Source organism: Saimiri boliviensis, chromosome 8 (genome assembly GCF_048565385.1).
Source record: "Saimiri boliviensis isolate mSaiBol1 chromosome 8, mSaiBol1.pri, whole genome shotgun sequence".
Taxonomy (NCBI): Eukaryota; Metazoa; Chordata; class Mammalia; order Primates; family Cebidae; genus Saimiri; species Saimiri boliviensis.
In genome coordinates, this window is record NC_133456.1 from 41,680,948 (window position 1) to 41,704,012 (window position 23,065).

At 37.4% G+C, this 23,065-nt stretch overlaps 1 protein-coding gene across 1 annotated transcript in view; it reads left to right on the forward strand.

Moving 5' to 3' along the window:
* The window catches only part of MORC1 (MORC family CW-type zinc finger 1), a 168,890-nt gene that overhangs the window by 81,222 nt on the left and 64,603 nt on the right, over positions 1-23,065 (forward strand). The window contains 3 exon segments of the mRNA XM_074405314.1: positions 8,858-8,986; positions 11,563-11,668; positions 15,207-15,345. Of these exon segments, the coding sequence (XP_074261415.1) occupies positions 8,858-8,986; positions 11,563-11,668; positions 15,207-15,345 (374 nt within the window).

Below are 23,065 nucleotides of genomic sequence, written 5' to 3' on the forward strand. Positions count from 1 at the left end.
AGTCTCACTCTGCTGCCAGACTGGCTCACTGCAACCTCCATCTCCTGGGTTCAAACGATTCTCCTGCGTCAGGCTTGTGAGTAGCTGGGATTATAGGTGCCACCACCATGCTGGGCTAATTTTTTGTATTTTAGTAGAGATGGGGTTTCACCCTGTTGGTCAGGCTGGTCTCGAACTCCTGACCTCGAATGATCTGTCCATCTCTGCTTCCTAAAGCGCTGGAATTACAGGTGTGAGCCATTGTGCCCAGCTCCATTTCTCTTAATTTTCAGAGGCAAAATGTGTGTCAGCTGCCCTTTTAGTTACTGGATTTTAGCAAATTTTTTGTAAGTTGTTGCAATATTTCTCTCTTTTTTTTTTTTTTTTTCCAGGTGCTTGGTTTAAAGAGGTTCCTGAAAAATTCATTAGATTAATTTAAACATTAAGAATCTACTGAATAAAGTATTCCATACATAGCTGGCAGTAAATTAATTTCTCAGTTTTTTTCTCACAGATACTTCTTCTAGAAATTGAGACTTTAATTCTGTGTTCATTAATCCCAGATTATCCTATTAATTTAATGAGCTTGTTGGTTCTTCACACAAAAGTCTTAAGATATGTACTCTTATAATTTTGAAAATTAGCTGTGTGCTCTCAGCCATCTAAAAACTGACTTTTTTAGATGTAGTAAACTGAATTTTTTAATCAACCTATCTTGAGGATGTTAAAATAATATGTAATTTTTGAGTTAAGAAATTGGGGGTTATCTGCATGGCTCTTTTTGTAGGTGGATAAAGTATTTTGGTTAATGTTTTTTAGAAGAGACATTATTCCACTTTCATTTTATTTCAGACAACATATTAATGAGGTATTTTTTCAGGGATAGTAGCAGCATTCGTTGAGGGCTTGTTAGGTGCAGGATGCTGAGTTAACATGTTGATGACATGCAAAATTATAAAACACACTTCCTCCTTTGGAAAGGTGCAGTATTCATGGAGAAGTAACTTGTAGAGAGAGGAAACATACATCACAGCAGCAAACTTAAATTTCTGCAGGGCTCTTAAGTGTTTCTTTTTCCTTTTTTTCATTATGATGAAAGACATATGAAATTTACCATCTTAACCACTTTTAAGCATACCGTTCAGTAACATTAAGTACATTTAAATGCTGTACAACCGTCACCACCATCCATCTCTAAAACTCTTTTAATCTTGCACAACTAAAACGCTATACCCATGAAACAATAGCTCCCAATTCCCTGCCTTTCCATCCTCTGACTGACAACCACCGTTCTACTTTCTGTCTCTATGATCTTGACAACTCTTAAGTACCTCATGTAAGTGGAACAGTACAGTATTTATCCTTTTGTGACTAGCTTATTTCACTTAGCTTAATGTCCTCAATGTTCTTCCATGTTATAGCAGATGTCAAATTCCCTTCATTTTTAAGGCTGCGTAATATTCCATTATACACACACACACACACACACACACACACACACACACACACACCCCACCCCACCCATTTTGCTTGGGATCTATTCATCTGTTGATAGACACTTGAGTTCCTTCCATGTTTTAGCTATTGTGAATAATGATACTATGAAAATTGGTATGCACATTTCTCTTCAAGGTCCTGTGTTTTTTAAAAGAAATTTTCAAGTACATAACATATCGTTATTAATTATAATCACCATGATGTACAGTAGATGTTTTGTTCTTATTTCTTCTGTCTAACTGAAATTGTGTATCCTTTTACCAACATTTCCCCAACCCTCTGCCCCAGCTTCTGGCAACCATTATTCTACTCTGTACTTCTATGAGTTTGACTTTTTTAGATTCCACAGATAAATGAAATATGCATTATTTGTCTTTCGGTGCCTGGCTTATTTCATGTAATGTATTTATGGTTTTGCAAATGACATTTCCTTCTTTTTAAAGGCTAAATAGTATTCCATTGTATGGGTACCACATGTTCTGAAACCCTTCATCTGTTGATGGACACTTACGTTGATCCCATATCTTAGCTATTTATAAGTCGTGCTGCAGTGAATATCTTTAACATACTGATTTCATTTCCTTTGGATAAATACACAGAAGAGGACATGCTGGATCATATGGTAGTTATATTTTTACTTTTTGAAGGAAATTCCCTATTATTTTTCATAATGGCTACACTAATTCATATTCTTGCCACTGGTGTGTTAGGATTTGCTTTTATTCACATCCTTGCCAGCACTTACCTTTCATGTCTTTGGTGATAGTCATTCTAACAGGTATGAGGTGATATCTCCCTGTGGTTTTAATTTGTATTTTCATGTTGCTTAGTCATGTTGAGCATTTAAACAATACATATATATATTGGCCACTTATATGTCTTCTTTTGAAAACTGAGACCCTGCTTTAAGTTCTTTTGTGTGTTTACCCAGCAGTGGAATTCCCAGATCACATGGTGATTCTGTTTTTAATTTTTTGAGGAACTACCGTATTCTTTTCCACAGTGGCTACACCATTTTACATTACCACCAACAGTGCACAGGGGTTCCAGTTTCTCCATCTCTTCACCAACACTTGTTATTTTGTGGGTTCTTTATTTGATGGTAGCTATCTTAATGAGTATAAAGTGGTATCTCATTGTAGTTTTGATTTACATTTCCCTAATGATTAGTGATTTTTGGCATCATTTCTTGCGCTTACTGGCGATTTGTATATTTTCCTTGGAGAAATATTTATTCAAGCTCTTTTGTGTGTTTTTTTTTTTTTTTTTGAGTTGAATTATTTTCATTGTTGTTGTTGTTGCTGTGTTTGAGGAGTTCTCTCTATTTTGGATATCACTTATCAGATATGTGAGTTGCCATTGCAGTTTTTCATTCTGTGGATTGCCATTTGTCTATTTTTTCTTTTCTTGCTTATGGCTTTGGTATCATATATTTTACAGTGTTGCCAAATCTAATGGTGCCTTGTGATTTTTAGGAGTTTCGTAGTTTAAGATCTTATATCATTTAGGTTGCAGATTCATTTTGAGTTAATTTTTGCAGATGGTGTTATGTAAAAGTCCAATTTTATTCTTTCACATGTAGATATCCAATTTTCTCCATACCATTTGTTGAAAAGACTGTTTTTCTGCCTTTTCTCCATTGAATGGTTGTGGTACCCTTGTCAAAAATAATTTGACCATATTTGATTATGTGAGAATTTATTTATGGATTCTGTATCCGTTGGTCTATCTGTCTGTCTTCATGTCAGTGCCAACTCTAGATTTCTGTAGCTTTAATAAGTTTTGAAGTTAGGAATTATGAGTTCTCCAGCTTTATTATTCTTTTTCAGGATTGTTTTGGGTATTTAGGATCTTTCTATATTTTCTGCGAATTTTAGGATTGGTTTTTCTACATCCACAAAAAAATGGTCATTGGAATTTTCATAAGGATTGCATTAAATCTGCAGATTGCTTTTGGTAGTAATGACATCTTAATAGTGTTAAGTTAAACTTCCAGTCCATAATCATGAGATTTCTTTCCATTTATTTACATCGTTTTAAATTTCTTTAAGAAATGTTTTACAGTTTACATTGTACCAGTTTTTCACCTCCTTGATTAATTCCTAAATTGTCTTTTTAATAATATTGTAAATGGAATTGTCTTATAATTTTTCTTTTTGGATGGCTCATTGTTAGTGTATAGAAATAAAACTGATCTTTGTGTGTTGACTTCGTGTCCTACTTTGTTGAATTTTTTATTAGTTCTAACAGTTTTTTTTTTTAATTGCATGGAATATTTAGGGCATTCTACGTATACAGGATTATATCAACTGTATACAGAGATAATTTTACTTCTTTCTTTTGAGTCTGGGTACCTTGTATTCTCTCTCTTTTTTTTTTTTTTTTTTTTTTTTTTTTTTTTTTTGCCTAATCACTCTGGCTAGGACTTCCAGTACTATTTTGAATAGAAGTGGTAAGAACGGGCATCTCTGCATTGTCTCTTATGTTAGAGAAAACATGTTCAGTCTTTTACCATTGAGTACAATATTCTCTGTGGATTTTTCACATATTGCTTTTCTTATGTTGAAGTTTCTTTCTGTCCTGATTTGTTGAGTGTTTTCATCATGAAAGAATGTTTCATTATATCACAGGCCTTCACAAGATCAATTGAGATGATCATGCAGTATTTTTTTTTATTCTCTTAATGTGATCTATTACATTGATTTTTGTATATTTACAATGAATAAATTCCACTTGGTCATGAAGTATATAGTCTTTTGAATATGCTTTTTAATTTAGTTTGCTAGTATTTTGTTGTGAACTTTTGCATCATTGTCAAAAGTAATACTGGTCTGTAGTTTTCTTTTTGTAGTACTGCCAAAAAGGTAGGATAATGCCAGCTTAATGAATTAAGGAGGAATGTTATCTCCTTTTCAATTTTTTAAAAAAGTTTGGGAAAGATCGATGTTATTTCTTTTTTAAATGTTTGGTAGCAGTCACTGAGGAAGCTGTCTGTTCCAGGACTTTTCTTTGTAGGGAGATTTTTAAAATTACTGATTCAATCTCCGTGCTACTTATAGACCTATTCAGATTCTTAATTTCTTCATGGTTTAGTCTTGGTAGGTATTGTGTTTCTAGGAATTTGTCCATTTCATCTAAGTTATCCAATTTTTGGTATATAATTGTTCACAGTACTCCAATAATCCTTTTTATTTCTATAGAATTTGTAGTAATGTCCTCACTGTCATTTTTTATTATAGTAATTTGGACCTTCTCTCTTTTTGTCTTAGTTCATCTAGCTAAAGGTTTGTCAGTTTTGTTTCTCTTTTTGAAGAACTGATTTTTGATTTTGTTGATTTTCTGTATTATTTTTCTATTCTCTATTCGATTTATCTCTGCTCTATTCTTAATGTCCTTTTTTTCTGCTGGCTTTGAGTTTAGTTTGTTCTTTTTTTTCTGGTTCTAGTTGTAAAGTTAGGTTTTTGATTTGAGGTCTTATTTTTTAAATATAGGCATTTGTAGATGATTTGAGGTCTTATTTTTTAAATATAGGCATTTGTAGAAGCTATAAATTTTCCCCATTGCACTGTTTATGCTGTATCCTGTACGTTTTGGTATGTTGTGTTTTTGTTTTTATCTCTCAATATTTTTTAATTTCCCTGTGATTTTTTTTTTTTTTTTTTTTGAAACAGAGTCTTGTTCTGTTGCCCAGGCTGGAGTGCAGTGGCATGATCTTGATTCACTGCAACCTCCAGCTCTTTGATTCAAGTAATTCTCATGCCTCAGCCTCCCAAGTAGCTGGGATTACAGGTGTGTGACACCACTAATTTTTGTATTTTTAGTAGAGACAGGGTTTTACCATGTTGATCAGGCTAGTCTCAAACTCCTGATCTTAGGTGATCCACCCACCTCAGCCTCCATAGTGCTGGAATTATAGGTGTGAGCCACTGTGCCCAGCCTTTTCTTTTCTTTTCTTTTTTCTTTTTCTTTTTCTTTTAGTCCTTTGAGTGTCTTTGAGACAGTCATTTTAAAGTCTTTGTCTAGTAGATCTGCCATCAGGTTTTTTTCAGGCAGAATTTCTGTGGATTCATTCTTTTGCTTGGAATGTGCTATATTTTCCTGTTTCTTTGTATGACTTGTGATTTATCTTTTGTTAAAAACTGGACATTTAAATCTAACAGCGTTGTACTTCTGGAAATCAGAGTCTTTCTTCTCTAAGACTTGCTGTTTGTATGTGTGTGTGTGTGTGTGTGTGTGTGTGTGTTTGTTTAAATTGTTGTAGGCTCTCTCTGTGCAGATCAGCCTGAGGTTTTCTTGGGTTTTTTTGAGCCTGTGCCTTTCTCTGGACATGGGCAGTTACTTCCTAATTTCCTCTATACATGTAGCAGCTTTTGGATGCACTAGTCTTCAGTATCTGGTTTCCATAAGGTGAAAAAGAGACAAATGAAAGGAGGGAAAAAAGACACCAGTCCCTTAAATCCCCTGGAAGTCACTCCAGCTAGAGGGGGTGGGGTGGGGGGGGAACTTGCAACCATGAGGGAGAGGCATAACAAAAATGGCCTTTACCTCTTCATCTACACTTATGTGATCATAACCAGCCATCAGTGATCAGAACAGGGGTCCCCATTATTTGGAGGACAGGGTCTTTTTTCTCCCCACTGTAATTTTCAGCAAGCTGTGTGAAAGATCTTAGGAACATGGAATGTAGGATGGGTGGGTAGCTACTAATGGCTTAGAGCTGAAATCACTGAAATTAATTGCAATTTACTATTGATCCCTTCCCCTGGAAGTTGCATGCCTTCAGTAGACTCCCAAGTTCCCAAATAGTTACATTAGATTCTGCCAGTACAGTTTTTGTCTAGGTGGCGAAAGCATCTGATGCTTCCTACTCTCTCATCTTCCCAGAATCCTCCAGGCTTTATAGTTTTTAGTGTGCCTTTACATTTATTCTTTGTGATAAATTTGTGAGGCAGGTTACAGCGGTCACTCACTTGATAGATAAGAAAGCTTAGTGGCTTACCCACAGTTATACAACTAATATATGACAGAGCCAGTGCTAAAAAAATCTGTTTCTTTTAACCTGCAGCACCCTCTGCTTTGATATAATAGAAACTAAAGAGTTAATGTAGAAATCGGAAAGGTAGGCTGGGCATGGTGACTCACACCTGTAATTCTAACACTTTGGGAGGCTGAGGCAGGTGAATCACTTGAGGTCAGGAGTTCAAGACCAACCTGGCCAACGTGGTGAAACCCTGTCTCTACTAAAAATCTTACAATTAGCTGGACACGGCGATGCACACCTGCAATCCCAGCTACCCAGGAGGCTGAGGCATGAGAATTGCTTGAACCCAGGAGGCGGAGGTTGCAGTGAGCCGAGATCGTGCCACTGTGCTGCGGCCTGGAAAGAGTGAGGCTCTGTCTTAAAAAAAAAAAAGAAAGAAAAGAAAGAAAAATCAGAGAAGCAGAACTTCATCAACACTTCTAGATACCAGGGAGTAGTAGGTCAGGATCTGGGGTACAGAGAAGAGGGGTGTGAGATGAACTGAGACTGTTCCGCTGTGAACAAGTCTATGTGAACCTACCCTCAAAGGCTGAGGAAGCTGAGAGGCCAAAGAAAGAGGCTGACAAGTCCAGTGTCGTAGAAGTAAACATTTAATAGGGACTCAAGAACAAAAGCCGTAACTTAGGCTATGGTGAGACAAGAATGGTGGATCCCTGTGTCATTAACCCCCAGACCCAGGACTTAAAAACCAAGGGAAAGAATGTGTAGGACAGTTGAAGTTGAACCCTCGGTGAAAGGTAAGAATGCTATGTGAATCTACCTAAGGGCAGGTTTTATGGTCAAGGTTGTTTTAACCTGAGGGCAAGGTTTACAGTAACAGTAGATAAAGTAGAAACTTTAGAGGCATTTCCAGAACAGGGCTTAATCACAAGTCAGCATGGCCGATTAGTATTTACGATGGAGTTACTTGATTATTCACAAAAACCAAACACTGGGCCAAGAGAAGAAACTGAAAGTCTGAATTAAAAGCTCCAAAAGCCAAATTCAAAGGAAAATTTGAAGTGAGAACAGCTGGGGATTTTGTGAGGCGACCAGAGGGCAGACCTAGGAATTTGTGAGGTCTGCTTAGGCAAGCCCAACTGTGAGGATCCTTTTGAAAGCTGAGTTCTTTCTCTGCTGGTCTCTAAGGGCCGTAGCACCCTGAGCCAAAATTTTAGCAGGAATAGTAAGGTGTTCGGTCATTTATTTGCATTTTTCTTGGATTACATAGTCATATGTTAAGGTTGGCTCTGTGGTTAGTGGTTATCATATTGGACAAAACAGTCAAACATGGATTCTTTTTTTAAAAATTTAATTACTATATGCACATGTAAAGGTATTCAAAGTGCTAAGAAAAATCAAAAGTGAACAGTAAAAGGATTTTCCGTTGCCTTCCTCTCCACCTCTTTTTCTGCTCTAAAGATATCCACTATTAAAAATTTCTTTTGCATCCATTCAGGAAAAGTACGTGCAATACAATTTTATATGGTTATGCTTTTCATAAGTTACGTAAAATGATTATGCTAGGGATTCTCTTATAAATGTATATTTAAACTGTAACTTGGAGGTCTTGATGCAACACTACATTTAGCTCTACTTCCTCCTTTTTAAACGTTGCCACTGTTCCATTTTTGGGGAACAGAATTTGCCAGTTTTTTATTCATACACTTTTACATTATCTCCAACCTTTTACTATTCGAGCAATGCTATAATATATGTGGCAACTTATGTATGTGTGTAGGGATAATTCCTACCAGTGTAACTGCTGGATCAAAGGATAAGAATAAAGTTTCTTAAAGACGACTCTCTAACAGTCCTGCATAATAAATAGTGTTTCCAAGCAAAGAGGAAACACACAATTTGGGGATAGGATAGGGCATAAACAATAAAGACTAGAGAGAAAAGGAACCAGGTATAAAATGAAAATGAAAAAAAAAAAAAAAAAACACCTCTGGCTGTGAGATAAGAAAGATAAATATTTGTATCAATAATTTTAAGAGTGTCCTTTAAAGTTTAATCAGTACAGTCTTTCCTGGGAATGCTTAAGAACGATTCTTTAAATGTCAATATGTTTTATTGCATAAACATATAACTTTTAAAATCCAGGCTATTGTCTTTAGTTTTATTATAAAGATATTGCAGATTTACTGCATATAATTTGGAAAATGCAAAAAGACTAAATAGTTTTCAGTCATCATATTACTATTCAGAGACAACCAATATTGATATTTTAATCTCTATTCCTGTATTTGTATTAATATTTACACAGTTGAGATCATATCATATATACAAACTTTCCTTTGCCAATTGTTTTGATTTTAATAATTTTTTTTCATTATTCTTTGCCTTTTTTAAAAAAAGATAATAGAAATCTAACATTGTTTTGGAATGAATTTGGGTACCAGAATGACATCAACATAGAGAGACCCTTAAATTCTATTCAGTTTCAAAGAAGACAAGCCATGGGTATCCCGTTCATCATACAATGTGGTGAGTGTTGAATTCCATTCTAATTACCAAATATTAAGATTTCTTAAATATGCAGGTCATTGTGTTAAGAAATGAGGGATGAGAGAGACAAAGGTGAGTAAAACATTTTGTTTCCAAGGAGGTTACAGTCTAGAAGAAAGTTGTAAAGATGAAAATGGTTGTAGTAAAGAGACAAAGAATTATTTGAGGATTCAAAGAAAAGGATTGGGGAGTAGAGGCAAGACTTCTTGATGGAGTAGCATTTGTGATAGTCTTTAAAATCGTTTCAGGCCGGGCACGGTAGCTCATGCCTATAATCCCAGTACCTTGGGAGGCTGAGCTAGGTAGATTGAGCCCAGGAGTTCAAGATCAGTCTACGCAACATGGCAAAACCCCGCCTCTGCAAAAAATGCAAAAATTAGCCAGGCACGGTGGTGCACACCTGTGGTCCCAGCTACTTGAAAGGCTGAGATGGGAGGATCAATTGAGCCTGGGAGATTGAGGCCATGGTGAGCTGTGATTGTTCCGTTGTACTCCACACTGGGAAACAGAGTGAGACCCTGTCTTAAAAATAAATAAATAAATAAATGAAAATAGAATTTTGATAGGCAGAGATGAAGAGTGGGAAATACGAATTAATATCAGGTGTACACTTCAGCTAAAATGTTTGTGAAAGAATAATAGCCATCTTTCTATTTTTAATATGTAACACTGTTTAACACATAGTAGGAATTTAGTAACTGATAACTGAGTGACTAAACAGTGAATAAATAAGACAAACACATTAGGTTGGGTAAACATTTAGAGATTCCTGGATGTCAGGATAAGGTTTTACTTTGATAAGCAAGGAGGAGATATTGGAATTCTTTCAGTAGAAGGAATAGGAGGATAATTACATTCAACACTTACTGATTTGTTTTCTACCGACTACACAAAGGGGTATGGAATTAAAGACAGTGTCTAATATCTGCAACTAACAGTTTAGTGGAGAAAACAGACAAGCAGACAAGAAAGCACTCTACAGTGTGTACAACTCTGGAGAAGTCTTTATACAGCTCTGAGGGAGCACCTCTTTAACCTTTTGCCTGGGACTATTCCAAAGAGGTCAGGGGTAACTTGTAGTTAAGGTTGTTCTGGCAGCTCAGTGAGGGAAGACTTGGTGAAGGACTAGAACAGGAGACTATTATTGTAATCTAGGATCCAGGTGAGGAATTGTAAGTGTCTGAATGAAGGTGTGGCAGTGAGAGTTAAGAGAATCATACATGACAGATATTTAGAAGGTATAATTGAGGAAATTGATGACAGTATGTGACAGTCTGTCACATGCTAATAATAATGGATAACAATTACTGTGATTTTGATTTGTACCAGGTACTGTTAGAATCCAATCTCCAGTACCCAAGAGCGATACGAAATTGGGCAAATTGTTTAACTTCTTTAAGTCTCAGTTTCTTTTTTTATGAAATGAGATTAGTATTTGTAGCTCCATTATAGAGTTTTAAGAATAATGTGAATTAATAAGTATGAAGTTTACTAAGTGCTAAGGAGGATAGTGTCTAGAAGTGTTGGCTTTTATGATGATGATGATGATGATGATGAGAAGGAGGAGGAGGAGGAGAATGTCATTTCATTCTCAGTGACTTTTAGATACATACTAATATAATATTAATCTCTTTTTATAGATAATGATACCAAAATATAAAAAGTTAAATAATTTGTCCAAGATCATACAGGTGGTAAGAGGTGGAGCTGTTCAAATTCTTAACCTTTGTGAATACTGCCTCTGCCTTAGATGAAAGAGACAAGTGTTAACCTATGAGCTGTTAGCAGTGTGTCTGGAGGGAATTCAGGATTAAATCTAAGTGTAGCCTGGAGAGAGAAGTGTGCCTTCATTCTAAAGGCAAGGAAGGACTGTAAGGGAAAATGGGTGAAGAAATCAGAAACTATGAACTGGTGAGGGGAATAAGAACAGAAGAAAGTACAGAAGAAAATACGTATATGGTTCAAAAACCTTGACATTCTGTCATTCCTCCCTTCCTTCCTTCTTTTCCTCCCTCCCTCCCTTCTTCCTTCCCTCCTTCCTTCCTTCTTTCCCTCCTTCCTTCCTTTTACCCATCCTTCCTTCCTCCCTTTTTTCCTTCCTTCCTTCCTTCTTGCTTTATTTTACCGTAATTTTATACTAGTTGAGACCGTGATTTTCCTTCTTATGTTAACCATGTAGTTGGAGACAGAAAGTGGTGTTGTCAGCAGATAGGTAATATGTCAGAGAAAATGGGATAGTTAAGTCACTGAAATGCTTAATTTGGTTTTAGAAGAAGTGAAGTGGGATCTATTATTTAAGGATATTTTGGCTGAAAGTAGAAACTAACTGGAGGGAACTGAGACAATAATCACAATAACTTGTTGGTGGGGTCCCGAAGTAGCTTATAGAACCTTAGAATAGATGTGCCATCAAGAATAATGGTATATGAAGGATTCACTTGTCTTTGGATTGAGAGTTACCTCATACTTTTGCTATGTGCAAACTGACATCTTACTATGATAGATTCGTTTCTTATTGTGATCTCTTTTCTGTGTCATTTTGTTTTGATTGTCAGATCTTTGTCTTAAATGGAGAGTCCTGCCTTCCTCTGCTCATTATCAGGAGAAAGAATTTTTTGACATTTGGATTTGTGCTAATAATCCTAACCTCTTGGAAAACAGGTAGTTTTTGATTATTTTCTAAGATTCTTTGTCCATTTTTAATTTCTAAAGTTCACATGTATGAACCTTGAAAATGTCAATCTATAATATAGATTTTAGCTTAGTATCTGGTATCTGTTCAAACTCTTTCTGACCCCCTGCTACCTGTGCAAAGATTATTTCATTGGTGTGCTTTTCCATGAAATAAAAGAGATCTGGGTGTAACTATCTGAAGATGTTGGGGTGTGCAGCTCTGTACCTCCACTGGTGGGAGACCACAACCTGGTACTTAAGAGTTCTGCCTTCCAGTTCATTTTCACACAGCAAATGGCCTTATTGTACAGGAATGTGACTCAGAGGGTGTCATTTAATTTTGTCTCTTTTACACGTAAGAACAGTGCTACTTGTGATGAGTGGCTAGATAAATTTAGCCATGTTGACAGAAAACTGATAGACCTGAAAAGCCTAAAATGCAAAAATGTTTTCTTAGGTTTATAATTTCCTTAAGTCCTTGATTCTTTAAATATGTGACATGATATTAACCATCTGTGTTTTATTTTCACTGAAAAGATTGTGACAAAAATTTGCTTAAAGTGGTAGCAAGAGATTTAAGGGACATGTAAAGAAAAATTGATTAAAAGGGCAGTTAATTGAGATTTGGCATTTTCCTCAGGGGAGCTCATTAACAGTGATGTAGATATGACCATTTCCAGGGAGGGTAAAGAAATTAATCTGACGACCTTGCTCAGTCCTTTGATTCAAAATGGTAGGATAGGCCATCTATACCTTGAGAATATGCCTTGAAATAAATTATTGTTAGGCAAACCCCCTGACATATATGCCATTGGGTTTGGATAGATTGCTTAAAATAAGTGTATCAAAATGATGACAAGTATAGTTATTTATTAGGGAATAATCTATGAGTAGAGGGACAGATTAATGGGATGAAAAGTATCATTGCCTGTATTTACAGAAAATACAGTTTCTTGTCAGTAGTTAATTGCCAATTGTCAGCAAGGACGATGTCAACGGACAGCATTTGAATGAACAATGTGTAACTAGAACTCTGACTGGAAGCATAATAACTTTCTCTTACTTTGCAATTACATTTGCTATCTCATTCCATTACTATAAAAGGCCTATGAACTTTCCCCATTTTTTTTTTTTTTTTGAGACGGAGTTTCGCTCTTATTACCCAGGCTGGAATGCAATGGCGCGATCTCGGCTCACCGCAACCTCCGCCTCCTGGGTTCAGGCAATTCTCCTGCCTCAGCCTCCTGAGTACCTGGGATTAAAGGCACGCGCCACCATGCCCAGCTAATTTTTTGTATTTTTAGTAGAGACGGGGTTTCACCATGTTGACCAGGATGGTCTCGATCTCTTGACCTCGTGATCCACCCGCCTCGGCCTCCCAAAGTGCTGGGATTACAAGCTTGAGCCACCGCGCCCGGCCCTGAACTTTCCCCATTTTTCAGAGAAGAAAATAGAGTGGCTAAGAAAGGATTAGTGACTTGCCCAGAATTCTTCACTACAGCTGAAGCTGGATGCCAAGTTGCTGATGCAAAACCTATACTCTTCCTGCCTTACCACACTGTCTGTTGGAAGGCACCCTTTCCCGTTTCAGGAAGCTTGGTATCATTGAGATACTTTTTAGTGGACAAAATACATCTTACAAATGGTGGTATTCAGTAACCTGGACAGGGTAAAGTGGAGCCACTCTTTTTTCAAATGATTGGAACCTGGTTTTGTTTTCTGCTTTAAGCACAGAGGGAGGCAATACATTTTTGACACAATACCTGAGAAATAGCTATCGGTATGCTTCCATTACATTCATACTATGCACTTATCTGCATTGAAAACAGGGATTACCAGCAGAGTAAAAATGATGCCTATTACTTGGCTGAACCAAAAATGTCTGAATTTTGAAAAGGATGTTGAAAAATATCCATGTATTATATTGCACATTAAAGCTTAATTCATTTCCAAACATCTTTAAATGAAGACAGTTGAATGAATTGCCTTCTAATAAAATGGTTGAGGTTTCTCTCTTCAGAATAAAAACTTAATGTTGCCACAGGTTCTTTTCTGAAATGAAATAGAAACCTATATAGATGCCGCCCCACAGATGTCTTCAAAACAACACTGCAGGTCGCTGTATATATAGAAGTTGTCCCTGGGATTTGCTTATCTAGCACCTTTCTTTGAAAACAACCATAATAACAAACACCATATGTGGGTGGAATTAAGTGTGTTTTCACAGTAGTGCCTGAATTTGATTGTAGTTCCTAACTCTTCTCTGTTGGTATGGAGTGAGAAAAATATATGCTGCAGCCCTGAAAAACAGAAATGGTGGGTCTGAGCTACCTCACTTTTCCCTCCCCGTTCCAGATGGGAGAAAGTCTTCTCTCAATCCTCAGCCTCCTCCTCCCTCGCCTAGATTAACACCCCTGTATTTTCTGTGGACTTCTGTCCCTTTCTCCTTTTTTTTGGTAGCTCAGTGGAACTCATCCCCTCCCCACTCCCAATCAATAATAGAAAACTCCTAGACCTAGAGTGGGCTTGAAGAACTAACCTCAGCATCTTACGGCACTATGAATGTTCCCCGCCATGCCCTGAATCAAAGCGATGCCTAGCGGGAGTTGAACTTCTTGTCTGTATCAAGCTTTGATACCAAACTGAACAAAATAATATCTTACTTTTTCAGCAGTTTGGCTGACTCAGTTTCCCAGTACATAGCCACAAAAGCAAAAATAAGGAAAAAAATGGCCTCAAACCTTCCAAACCATATGCTTTGAGGGTTATTAGTATTTTTTGTTGTAATTATAACAAGAAATGTGCTCATCCGTAGCCTGATTATTGTCCACTTACAAATCATTCTACGTTATTATATATTTACTAACTCACAAGTTGTTAGAACAGCACATCGGTAAGGCTGGGAAGCAGAGTGGCTGCCAGAAGCAGATAACCCTTATGACAATAGAGCACTTGGGCAGGATGCTGCAGTCAGGACCAACGGGCGATTTGCAGAAGGGGCTCTATGCAGCTTAGGACCTCCAAGGCTGTTGCTGAATCCTACATCACATCACGTAGTCACTGGTCTTCACAGTGATCCTGGGTCATCAAACAGATAATCCATGTGTTTCAGAGGCATAATGATTTGCTGTATTTTAAAGAGGCATATGTATTTCTCTACCAAGTTCTCGGAGGCGGGGGAAATGACAGTGATGAGATAAGCTCCGTGATCTGAAATAATTTTTGCAAATGGCTTCATTTCATGATAATGTAGAATAAATGAAGCATTCGCAATGTAATTGACACTTTCCCATCCTTGTAAATATATGCCACTGTCCACGTTTTTTATTAAACTGTTTTCCATGCAAACTGGAGATTTAAGGTCATTTGTTACCTAAAGCCACCAATACAGTGCTTTTCGTTTGTATTTGAATTTTGGATATGTGACATAAAGAGTAACTCCTTTTAGAAGCAAATCATCTTTTAGAGACAGTAAATAGTTTTGTATTTCCTCCTGATGTTAATCTTGTACTTGTTGATTCTGAAGTTGTCATCACATAGAACGTCTACCTTCCATTCCCCTGGGTGCCATGAGCATAGTATCACCATCAAAAAATGAGAAAGAGAAGCAACTTAGAGAGTCGGTCGTAAAGTATCAGAATAGACTGGCAGAACAACAGCCACAGGTGAGTTGTTATTAATTCCTCCCCAATTCTACTGTGATTCTTGAGCTGTTGGTTTCATATGTGCAAATTGACTAAAGCGGTTTACACAATAAAATGTGTATACTCTTTTTGCTGTCCTTTTTGAGATCTTTTAATTTTGGATCTAAGACCTGTTCTAGAGAAAGAGTACAGAGGAGGGTGGAGAACTTTGTAAAAAAAAAAATACTCTCTAATGATACCTAAGCCCACCTACACAACAATGCATGTGAGAAATAGAGACATTTATTTCCTTTCCACTCCACAGCTGCACATAGAGCCCAAATCAGCCGGCATGTCCAAGGCCATGTGGTCAAGATGTAACACAAGTTTGTATAACTCCAAAGGATAGGCTGTTTCGGTTTTGTTACACTTCTTCCCTGAGGGAGGGTTTTAAGGTAAAGAGTTCTTTTAAAAAGCGTTAACCTATTAATTTAGAGAGTCAAAGTCATATTTAATTGTTAAGAAAATTCAATAAATAAAACATTACCATCAATCAACATAGGTAACCATGACAATTTTAAGTGTAAGAAAGTGTGACATGTAGAAAAATTATTTTATTTTCTTGACTAATAATTAAATCTCTATAGATTTAGCACATATTTTTAATTGTATGCCTGTCAGCTTTCTCAAATAGCACTTGTTGCATATGTCTAAATGTGTGAACAACACTTCTATAGATGTCAGGAAATAAAATGCTTATTAAAATAGAAAATTCAATGATAAAGTGGAAGTTAAGCTCCCCAGCCGTGCAGCTTATAGTGTTTTCCTGGGCTCATGGAGGATTACTCTTTTTACCTCACTTAGCTTGCTAGGGTTCTGCAGTGCAAGCCAGATACCACCTGAGATTACAACCAAAAAAACCCCAAGCCTTCATTTCTACCCTGGAGTCTTAGGGTCTCTCTTGGAAAGATACTGAGTCACTTTGGAAACACATTCTCCTAAGCACTCCCCACCTCTAAAAAGTGGTTCAACTTTCTACAGTTTTTAAGGGTTTGATAACATAAGTCAGCAACAAAGTTTTCACAAACTTTTAGTAAATAATTAAGTACATTCAGATCTTTTTGTTATGAAATATTTCAATTTTGTTTCTTATTTTATTTATCATACTTTGCAGCTTTGTGAAGGCATTCAGCACATTCTGAATTGATTGCATCTTTATTTGCATTTCTGGACATTGTTTATCTTTTCTGTAGCGATCATAGCCAACCCCTGTATAGTAATAATGGCGATCACCAAGACTTAATTAGCTTGTTTGTTTAGTATTGGATGTTGTATTCATCACTGAGGCAGAGAATTTGATAGCAGCTGATGGAATAGCAGATTTGGGCCAACAGTTTTGCTTATTCTTTTTTCTTGGTAGTTGATTTTTAAAAATAAGATTTAAGCCAAGGTTATAGATTTAGTTTGTTTCAAATGTAAACAAAGAAATTTAGCAGTACTTACATAGAAATTCACTGCCAGTACTTCAAAGGATGTAAGAATCCTCTCCATCCTTTTTTTCCCTTTTGCAAAAGGAAAATTTTACAAAATCTCTTTTTTTTTTTTTTGAAAAGATTTCTAATACCTTTTACATACTTTCTAGTTCTCGGGGTCTCTACCTGACCCTGCTTTTGTGGTAATCAAGGCAGGCTTTGGGTTAAGATTCACTCAACCAGAGGCAACCAGTTAATTTTGAGGTGATCACTGAGCACATATTTGCCCTCAGGTCTCTCCCAGGCTGAGTATTATGGGGAATACAGAGTGTCTGTAACCAAAATATAAGTTCCATAAGAGCAGGGATAGTCTTGTTTTACTTACTGTGAATCTGTATTAACCAAAATAGTGCCTGGCATATACTGGGTACTCAATAGGTAGTTGAATCAACAAATAAAACATGCCCTCAGATATTATACAGTCTTTTTGTGGACCAAGTCTGACAGCTATGTAAAAATGAGCAACCACTATAAAGTAATGTTAATTCAAATGTGTTTACTTCCTGTAACTGACACGGGAATAGAAGTTTACTACAGAAGACAGTGAGGGCCGCTTCAATCAAAGAAAGCTATATGAGGTCGGGTGCAGTGGCTCACGCCTGTAATTCCAGCACTTTGGGAGGCTGAGGCGGGCAGATCACTCAAGGTCAGGAGTTTGAGACCAGCCTGGCAAACATTGTGAAACATCGTCTCTACAAAAAATACAAAAAAATTAGCTGGGCATGGTGGCTCACTCCTGTAATCCCAGCTTCTTGGGAGGCTGAGGTGAGAGAATCCTTTGAACTTGGGAGGTAGAGGTTGCAGTGAGCCCGTGCTACTGCACTCCAGCCTGGGGGAAAGAGTGCGACTCTGTCTCAGGGAAAAAAAAAAAAATCAAATAAAATTGTGTAGGGGAACTGACACTTGTGTCTTGTAGTCTATTTAGGATAAATAGAGGGAAAAGGATAAGGCATTTCAGGTAAGAAAAACAACCTAAAGAATTACTTGGAGATGAGCACTGATTTGTGCCTTCATGGAACCAGTCACTTAAATTACATGCTAAGCTTACATATTTTAAAAATTAAACTCAGTATTTATGTGGTATCTGTCTTTTAAAAATGGTGTGACTTGTTAATAATGATGTAACTCCCATTTAATTATTATACGGTAATTATTGAATAGAAGGCCTCTGAAAGATGACCTCGATTCCCCCTTTCACAAAAATAATCCATGAAAGTGTTCAAAACTATGTTTTGGTGACATTTATCTGATGCCAAAAATAAGATGTCAAAACCATCCAGTGTTCAGTATACATTTCTTGTTCTCCTGTCTTCTAAAACCTGTTAGAAGAAGTTTTGGAATGTGATGTAAGCAAGGATGGGAGAGCCAGAAAAGCAGGGCATCATTGGCTTTATTCAGGTTCAGCGTAGACACTCGGTGCAGGCTAGACACCACTGGAAAATCAAGAACTGGCTAGTTTATTACCATGATTCACTGTGTGTCTGCTGTTGGTGTCCGTTCGCCTATTCTCTCAGTATCGCAAAATCGTACAATATATGACATGTAATTATTATTTGCCCACCTCCTGTTTTCTCTTCCTCCCTCCCACTCCCGGTGACCACTTATCCATTGACCAGACCTGGGTAGTGAATATAAAAGTGACCCAAACCTGAATACCCTATCTCTTAACTCTCTTCCATTTCAGCTTTAATGGTAGCAGCCATCTTGATCTGGAAAATGAAGGGTTGACTAGGAAAATCAGAGATCTTTCTGGAGTTTAGGTTCTGTGGTTATCTAATGATTATCAGACGTCCCCAAACTTTTTACACAGGAGGCCAGTTCACTGTCCCTCAGACTGTTGGAGGGCCGCCACATACTGTGCTCCTCTCACTGACCACCAATGAAAGAGGTGCCCCTTCCTGAAGTGCGGCGGGGGCCGGATAAATGGCCTCAGGGGGCCGCATGTGGCCCGTGGGCCGTAGTTTGGGGATGCCTGGATTAGATGGTAAGAGAGGTATCCTGATCGTTAGATGTTGTCCCGTAGGAGAAAATGAAGTAGCTAGGTCTAAAGGTATCATATTTAATTCCTACAACATTTCAGCTAGCAATATCTATTTGAACAAAGAGAAAAGTGAAATCCAAAAAGTTAAATAATTTTAAGTCACAAAACTTTAAATGGTGAAGTTGGAATTCATTTCCTTTTTGCCTAATTCCAGCACAATTTTCTTCACAGTCTCATAGGAAAAATACAGACAAAAAGGACATAAGAACTTTACAGTAGTAGCAAACTTATATATTGCAAATTATATTTGTTAAGGGAAATACCTAAGTTCAGTAAACTAAATGGGAGAGCTCAAATTCCAGATCTGTCACCTGTGGTGCATATTATAGAGTAAAAGGGTTGTCCTCCATGTAATTGATAAGCTATGTCAACAAGCTAAGATCCTCGTTATAAATTGTGCTTCTGAATACAACCCATCCGCATCTTTATCCTTCTGAATAGATGAATGAGTGGTTTCTGACTCCACTTTCAGCTTCATTCCTCATTACCTGCTATTTTCTATATTGAGTGGCAAGTGCCACCTGCTGGCCAGATGATGAAACTTTCATTTCCATTGTTTCACTTGATTGCTCAGTTGTAATTGCCATATTAGCTGAATAATTGTTATTTTTCTGTAAACCTAGGAAACAATTTAAAAACCGTAATGTTGTAAAATCCATTTCTCTGTATTTCAGGACCTCCTCATTCTCAATTTGCCTTTTTCTCAATTTTTAACTTAAAAATTTCTCTTCCCCCTTCTGTTATATAACAAGGGCGATCGTGTCATCATGCACACAGAATCTAGTTTTACTTACACTTTATTCAGGGTTTCATGGTACCATGTGAAATCCACTTAATACCCTCAGTCATTAAAAGACAGATCATAGTTTTTTCCCTGATTTAAGCTACCCTATATTTACCCCTTTATACCTAAGTAATGTTAATGACTAGCGTATTTGCATAATCGATATATTTGTGCGATGTGTGATGGATTGCTTATGTGTCCCCTAGGCCTTTCTGAACTAATCTTTTCCGTTTAGTATAAATTTCTTGGCTTACAGTCCAGGCTGTCTATAATCTGACACTAGTTGCCTTTCTATTAATATAATAGCCTTAGTTTCTTCCACTCTGTGTGGTGCTCCTACTGAGCTTCTCCATGTTCCTTATGAGTGTTCACTCCCATGCTGCTCTGCGGGCCTTTGTATCTGCATTCTTAGCTGGAGCACCCTCTGGTTCTTCTCCAGTCCTTCAAAATCCCAAACTATTGCCAATCCCTGTTTGAATTCTTATTTACCTACTTGGAAAACTATCTCCTTCTTTCCAGTTCCCTTTGTCCCATGTGGTCTTTCTTACTGTTTTACTTTCTACCTGGTATTATAGTTACTTTGTGTCTAATGTTACAGTTAATTAGGTATCTTATCTGTCTCCCAATCAGACTTATCTGCTCTTTGAAAGAAAGGACTATTTTTTATTCATCTTTGCATTCCCAACAGCACCTAGGCCTGCAGCTTTCACGTAATAGGTATTTAGCAAACCATGAATGAAGGATGGAAGGAATAATTTGATTTATGCAGAATTCCTGAAAGATGAATATTTTGTATTTGATTGGCTTGGTTGACTCTACATAGGTTAGACTTACCAACTTCTGCATGTATTACTGCAGACCAAATTTTCTTACACCTGTTGATAGTAAACTGTTGTATTTGGATTGGAGTACAGAGACTGCCTTTGGATTTCATTTGTTATGTTCATAGTCATCCAATCAAATAAATAGCCTTTATAAGACTTCATGCCTGAGAAGGAACTCCAGCAATAGAATTCCATTCTTTTTCAGTGCTCATGTGGACACACATACATTCAGAAATGAAAATAGTATAATCTGGCAATTCCCACATTGGTTGTTTTAGCAGTAAATGTAGAGCAAAGAAGGCTTGCTGAACTTTCAGCTGTGTTTTTCAAATTGAATGGCGTATCTGAGTACAACTTTGTAATGAAGAATGTGAATGCATTTTTCCATGTAGAATTTAATCTTTTTAATGTGTCATTATTGTATAGGCTGCTGAAATCTGTATAACTATAGTGACAGACGCCATAGAAAATACATTTATGTATTATTCAAGAGTGCGTTTCAGTCTCCTTATATAAACTGTCATGATCCAAAATTTGTGACACCTAAAGGCCCTTGTCTAATAAGTGACTATTCTAGTTATTGTAGATGAAATATTTTCCTTTATTGCTCTTACTGCAAAGATCTCATTTCTCTTTGGTGATGTATTGCTTTTCGAAGAGGGATAATGCATAATATATTCACACTTTTGGGTCCTATGCCCTGTGTTCACGGCATACGAAATGAGTAATTAAACAAATCGCTTATGATTAACTAGAGTACAAGTCCCTTGAAGGCAGGTATCATGTATTGCTTTCTTCTGTGTACCTCCTACCACCACACCTGGTGCAATGTCGGCCACAGTAGGCGTCTAACAGGAGTTCAACTCCGTAACTTGCACTGAATGTCCAAATTATTTTCTTACTCGTCCTTTCTTGAGAAGCTGATGTGATGGAACAGCATTCGTAGTTTACTGAACTGACCCAGGCAGCACTAATGATTAAAGGGTGTCAGAACAGCCTGGCTTTGTGGCACAGTGTGGTGCAGGGAACTCAGGACATTCTCAGCTCCTGGCTTTATAAGTATCTTTATTTTGCCATGGGGTTGACACTGAGGAATGTCATCCATTGTTGTCTGCTCCTGAGCTTCACAGAAGTGGCCAAATGCTGTTTTCAAAGGCCAAGAGAAGTTTGAGCCCAGAGGGAACACATTTTTCCTCCAAGAAGGACACCAATAGCTTTGATAGTGGCAGGCAGTCTTGCCTCATTACATCCCTCTCTTTGCATGCTAGTCAGTCATTCCCGTTCACATCAGCAGAAATGGAGAGAGGAGTAGAGGTTCAGATGTGTTGTCTGAAATGATTTTCACTGCAGGGAATGCTAATTTTGGTTTTAATCGAAATACACCTATTTGATCTCTACCCTACAAAAACTCCTTAAGCATATGAACTCTATGTACAGCCAGTCCCCAGTTAGTGTGCATATTAATCAGGGACCATCAGAGGCTGCCTGGTGTCCTGGGTACATGTCAGGGCCTGTTCCCTGACTCTGCTTAGAGTAAGATACAAGTCTTTGGCTTCCTTCCACAGTAGGCTGCTCGCTGCTCCCCTCTCAAGGAAACCTGAGCCTCTGCGCCTGTACCCCTGGGCACCAACCCACCTGAGTCCTCCTCTCTGAGCCTGAATCTGTTTTTCAACTTGCTTGATCCAATTTCCTTCTTACTTAGGACCTAAATTTATATTTTGAATTCAGTTTGGAGAACTGTGTTTCATGACTGTTCTGATTTTGAACTTAAATCTCGTATCTTGTACCCCTGATTCAACCTCAATTCACCCGTGTCCCCTGACCATATTTGTGATCTGAATCTGCTCCCTTCCTCGGTCTAAATTTCTAGAGGCTTGAGTAAAATTCATACTTCATCTTAATTGGGGTCTGTTTTTCACCTGTACTTTACCAGCGTGTGATTTAACCTCTCCACTCCTTCAGTTAGTGTTCCCCCACCAAGTCCAGCATTCTAACCAGGTTACAAGGTCTCCTGACACATCGGGGTTTGCATGCAGTCCTAAAGAACTGACATGAGTCCATGAACTTTGCTTCGCAATGGTCTAGAATAACCTTTCCTCTTCTTGGTGGGACCCCAAGAAGGTCTTGTAGGCACTAGCCAAGACCACTAGGAATAATTTCTGGCGTTTGAAAATAAGGAAGTATTACTTAAAATGCTTCTGAACAGGAGCAGATCTAATTTCCATTTTGTTTTGTTTGAGCCTGAGGTTCATACAATTTTGGGGATCCTTTTAAAGTAGAAAATACCAAATTATAAATATGAAGTTAGGACAGTGCCATAGAAGAGGCTTGTGTAAGAGGGGACGTTGCCGCTTAAGCTGCATATACTTCACGGTTCACCCACTATCTGTTTTTGCACGTATTATACCATGTGGTCACTGCAGAATATTTTGTAATAAAGGATAATTACATATTTTTCATATTTCCAATTCCCTTCTCTCCAGTTTCTCCCTGAGATTTCCGTAATTATGTATACTTTTGGTGAAATTTTGAAACTACCTGATTCCTATAACTGTACATAACTGTACATATTACGTAGAGG